Here is a 5,567-nt window from a genome sequence, read left to right on the forward strand (position 1 = left end):
TTTTTTTTACAAACCATTATACTCCAGTGAACACATTAGCTAGCTCACCACTTCACCTGGCTACATCTAACTTGACTGTCTGGTTTTAGCCTCTGCTTAGTAGCTTTCTTGACCTGACACTTGATAGTGTCCCTGCTGTGTTCCTCAATCCACTGCACCTTTCTACTTTTTTTTATCTTTCCACTTTTCGCTTCATACATTACTTGCTGATCTTTTGTTTGTATCTGCCACAGACTCTGGGGTGCTTGGAAGGCTTGACCTTGCCTGTTGTATGGGAGCTGTTTTATTGTAGATGCTGAGATGGAATGTAGGGCACAAGGTGTTTAACAGAGATCCACACTTGTGAAAGAAAGGAGGGTCACAGAAGGAGATCGAAGAAGTCAAACAGCAATGCATGCTCAACAAAGCTCCAAACCTGGTAGAAACTTCTGGAATGAGTGCTGTCTACTCTAGATTAGTAGATGGGCCCTACAGAGGCAGTGACCTTGGCAAGGTTGTTCTCTACAGCTGAGCTGACCCCGAAGGAGCTGGCAGCTGGACACTGGCTGCTGACCACACTCCTTCTTTGAGAGCTCATCTAGGCAGTACATCTCTGTGTCTACTAGACTACCATTCCAAGAACACAATTTTGTCTTTTTGTTGAGATTCAATTGGGGATGATCTCTTCTGTCATTTCAATGTGTGACAGGGGCAAGCCATTGTCTGAATTACCTTTAGTCACCACTTTAATGATTCCCCTACCCTAGCTATTGAGTTGGGTTTGAATTGGGTCTAGAGGTCACTTCTTGATTTGGGAACAGTGCACACTTCACATTGGCCTGGACTCTGTTGATTAGCCACTGGCACTTTTCCTGTGAAAAAGTGAACCTGGTGGAGATTCAGTGTCAAGAGTGCCAAACTGAAGGGTCAAAGGGGATCTAGAGGTTCAGGTACTAATAAACTAATCATGTTCATTTAGACATGATCACACATCTAAGGCCAGTACTCTTAGACAAGTCGCTTTACCTCTGAATTCCATTTCTACATCTGTGCAATTTGGACAATTCCATTTAAAGTGACGATGAATGCAGCTGTATTATTATCTATTAAAGGCATTTTTTAAAGTTATATTTCTCAATGCAATGGAAGATTGTAGTCTTTGCAGTCATGCTGTTGCTATTGCTGGTTGATGCCAAGTAGATGCTGACTCACCACCACCCCATGTGTTATAGGGTTTTCTTGACTGTAATTGTAACAGAAGGTGCCCTAGTGAGGTAACAGTTAAGCACCCAGCTGCTACCCCCAAAACTGGCAGTTCAAACACACCCACCAGCTCCTCAGAGGAAACCGTGGATATCTGCTTTCATAAAGATGACCGCCTATACCCTGTTGGGCAGTTCAACTCTGTCACAGGGGTTACTGAGTCCCCATCCATTTAGTGACACCTGAGTATAGTCTTAGCAGAATCAGATTAACAGACCTGATTTTTCACATTACCACTAGATGGGTGCTAGCCACCAACCTCTAGGTGATGATTCAAGGGAGGAGCCATTGATGCCACGTAAGGGACCTTTTAGTCGTAGTGGAAGTTCCAATACAGCAACACAAATACCTTGATGTGGGTGGGTGCTCCAATCCGAGTGTCTCAAACAAGCTTTTAGCCTTGGTAATGAACTTTTCATGAATACACTTAATCTATTGAAACTTCTTTTCCCCTTTGAGTCATTCTCAGTATCTTGTCAAGTGAAGCATCTACATCGCTAAAATTTGAAACGGGCTCTTCTCTTGCTCTTCCTCTTACCAGTCTTCCTACCTTCTCTTTGAGGACCATGCTCAGATGATCTCTTCAGTCAGCACATCTCAATTTGCCACTAATAGAGCAGCTTATTACAGCTTTGTAAGTGTTGGGTCAAGGGAAGGGTTGGAATGGTGCACTGCGGGGGCAATCATGCCTTTTCTTTTCCCCACTGCAGTCTGTAACCGCCAGAAAGTCGATGTGGTTTTCCTTTGTGATGGCTCCGATGTGGTCTCTGATCTGGACTTTACAACCATGGTCACATTTGTGTCCAAATTAACTGATGATTTTGACCCTCAGCCGCAACGAATGAAAATTGGGATGGCCCAATTTGGGAGCCGCTATCAGGAAATTATTGATTTGGACAGTTCGTGGAACAAAACCAAGAGGATGACTCAAATCAGAACAATTGACAAGAGCAAAGGGGATCAGCGAATCGACAATGGCCTGGATCATGTGATGAGTCTGTTTGACCCGTCGAATGGTGGGAGAAGACATGAAGGTGTCCCACAAACTTTGCTTGTGATCATGTCTGGGTCTCCAAAATTTAATGTGACAGACAAGGTCCAGAAACTGAAGGACCTTGGGATTTGTGTCCTGGTGATGGGCATAGGAGACGTTCATAAAGAACAGCTTTTGCCAATAACAGGCAATTCGGAAAAAATAATCACTTTTCCAGACTTCGGTAAACTGCAGAACATGGATGTGAAGAAAAGACTCACGCGTGAGATCTGCCAGAGCTGCAGGAAAAGCAACAACAGTGAGTGCTCTTGACGTGCTTTTATTTCATTGCCACGCCCGCTTTCCACATTTTCACAGAGGTGCTTCATAGACAAGCTCTAGCCGGACATGTGTTGAGAAGAGGCTGCTGAGAGAGTAGGCATTTGAACCCAGTAAGCACAGGAAAGCCTAACTAAGGCTAAGAAGAGGCACTGAGTGTGTCCTCCATCCAGCTCTGCCCCCGCATTGCAATGTGGTGTAAATGCTTCTCTTAGAACCTGCCTTGCAGGCTCTCTTTCTGTCCTCTCTCCACTGCTGCAAAGCCTGAGGCAATACTTGACATCCAGTAGGAAGTAAATGATGTTCCATATTTGCTGATGGGAAGTTTCTCTATTTTAGTTTTGTGGCACCCATCTTGTAAAAGGACCCTGTTAATGTGCATGTCTTTGTGTGTATTTCCTCCATTTACGGATGAGATTCAGCTAACCATAAACTATTAATGACGGAATGGCCCTTAGGGATTTTCTGACCTAGGAGCTAGAAACTCCAATGGCCACAGCGGTTAATGAGCCCAGTGAGCAGTTGGCCAGAAGGGAGATGCAATGGGGAGGAAAAGTCCATCCAAAGGGGATGTCCATCCTATCCAGTGTTGGCAAACTATTAAATTAGTCGACAGTATTTTCAAACGGAGCACCTTTACCGAGTGATCCAGGTAGAGTGTTCACCATGTCCAGCTCCAGCTGGGCGTGGCCACCTGGGTTTCAGGCTCGGTGAGTTCGGGATTAGCATTTGGAAGGACAATACCTGAGAGAGCACAATGAATATCATTGTGTGGGGTTTGGACAACATGCAGATTTTCCTGAGGGCTTCTGTTTCCGTGGTGTTGTGAAGGAAGCCACTCCTCCTACAGAAACCCTTCGTCTGTCCAAGTCCTCCCAATCGTGTGTCCCATTCTGGGGCTCGAAGCAGAGGCAGAGGCAGAGGATAGTGGTGGAAAGAGTCCTGGGCCCGGAATCAGAAACTGGCTCAGCAGCCACCTCGATGAATCTCTGCTTTCTTCATCTGCCAACTGCTCAGCAATTGTCCTGGAGAAACGGTGGCCTGGCAGGTGGCAGACCAATGTAGTGCACCCCACCCAGTGTTGCCAGCGTGTTAAGTTAGTTGACAACCTTTAGAGGATGAGCCATCCTACTGAGCAATAGACATAGAGATTTCAGACTTTTCTTTGAACAAATCAGAAGCTCTGCCCACAGGACAATAGTGGGGCTCTGTTTCCCACGTGACTGCTCTTCCTGGAGTGGGATAGCGACACCCCCTTGAGGTGAACCATTGCTTCCCATTATATTTTCCTTCCGCCCTGTCCACCGGTGTGTTCATAATGATTCACCTTATCTGTTAGGCATGAGGGTGGGTCACCTCTAGATTCATTCCTTAGGAATAATATCTTTCCTGTTTCCTTAGGAAAAATATCAGTAGTAGTTTCCGATTGGTCTGAAAGTCACCATCCAAAGAAGCAGACACAGGGCTAGCCACATGGGGAATGAAACGAACCCATGGATTGAACTTCACGTAACCGCCGTTGTTGTGATTCCTGTTAGATGCCCTCAAGCCAGTTCTGACTCAGGGGACCCTCTGGACGGACACCAGAAGGAAACACTGCTCGGCCCTGTGCCAACCTCACAATTATTGTTACGCGGGAGCTCATCATTGCAGCCGCGGTGTCAGTCCATCTTGGCAAGGGTCTTGCTCTCGCTCTCTCTTTTTTTTTTGCTACCCTTCCACTTGACCAACCCCCTCCAAAGCACGAGAGAAAAGTCTCACCATCCCGATAGCCATTAGGACTTGCCCTTAAGGGCAGAGCAGAAACACCTCTGTACTATTGAGGGAAAGCAGCCAATGTCATCTTCTGGAATGCGGTTGGTGACAGAGACCCGCCTGTCCTGAACCATGACCCCTCCTTTCTCCTGCTTGGACCCCCTGGCCTTGCTGCTGCATACTCAGTAATCCGCCCTTGTTTCCTTTGGTCTCCAGATTGCTACATCGATGTAGTGGTGGGCTTTGACATTTCCTCTCTTCGGCCGGGGCAGCTTTTATTCCAGGACCATTCCCAGCTGAAATCATACCTCCCAAAGATCTTAAAGGACATCAGCTCCATCAGTGGGGTGAGCTGTGGGGCAGGTGCAGAGGCTCAGGTGAGCATGGCCTTTAAAGTGAGCAGTGACAGAGAATTCCCCTCCAAGTTTCAAATCTACCAGGACGGCCTCTTTGTCAGGCTGAGTGAGGTCACTGTCGGCGGACCAACTCATCTCAGCACTGAGTTTTTGCAGTCGCTATGGGACACCTTCGAGGACACATCTGCATCCCGAGGACAGGTACTTCTGCCATACCCTGTCCTCCGTCGGGCTCTGTTTGTGCATCTGTCCCCCGTGATGGATTTGGGTTTGTATCATCCCCGTTCTCTGCTTCCCTCTCGTTCTAGATACTCCTCATCTTTTCGGATGGCCTTGGGGATGCCGACATCAACATGCTTGAAGACCAGTCAGACCGGCTCAGAGAAGCAGGTACAGAGTTGAAGATGTAAACCACAAAGCAGGATTTGCCAAGCGTGTCTCTGATTGTCTTCCGGTGCTCTAGGTGTTGGTGTTGGTCTGTTCTCTTATAGTAGATGCTGTTGGTGCCTTGCCCAAAGCCCTTTCACCAGCCGGCACACCTAGCCCTCCACTGTCACAAACACTCCCGATAAATGCAGACCGGGGACTTCTACAGACACTTGTCCTTGGCTGACCTGAACCAGGTAGCCTGAACATGCCTGGGGGAGGGGGTCTGAACCATACCTGCCTGAAGGGCCAGTCAATGGTACAGAGATACTGGCCCCTTGCTTCACGTGGTACCTGCCCTTATGGATCAGACTGAGACGAAACTTTACTGAAACACCTGCTTGCTCACAACTCCCCTGACTCTCCCTCAACAAATTGTACATACCCTCCTCCCTCTCTGAGGCTGTTTTCAGGGAACCTGTCCTAAGACAACTCCTATTTCTGATTATAGGAGTTGAGAGGAAGCCATGAGGATC

General features: G+C 47.4%; 1 protein-coding gene across 1 annotated transcript in view; it reads left to right on the forward strand.

The window, feature by feature from the left end:
* Positions 1 to 5,567, forward strand: part of COL6A5 (collagen type VI alpha 5 chain) — a 149,102-nt gene that overhangs the window by 42,448 nt on the left and 101,087 nt on the right. Inside the window, exons 8-10 of the mRNA XM_045297696.1 lie at positions 1,953 to 2,534; positions 4,526 to 4,866; positions 4,974 to 5,055. Of these exons, the coding sequence (XP_045153631.1) occupies positions 1,953 to 2,534; positions 4,526 to 4,866; positions 4,974 to 5,055 (1,005 nt within the window). The remainder of the gene's footprint in view (positions 1 to 1,952; positions 2,535 to 4,525; positions 4,867 to 4,973; positions 5,056 to 5,567) is intronic.

This window comes from Echinops telfairi, unplaced genomic scaffold (assembly GCF_000313985.2).
Source record: "Echinops telfairi isolate 266 unplaced genomic scaffold, ASM31398v2 ScPeMD7_7420;HRSCAF=8458, whole genome shotgun sequence".
Classification (NCBI taxonomy): Eukaryota; Metazoa; Chordata; class Mammalia; order Afrosoricida; family Tenrecidae; genus Echinops; species Echinops telfairi.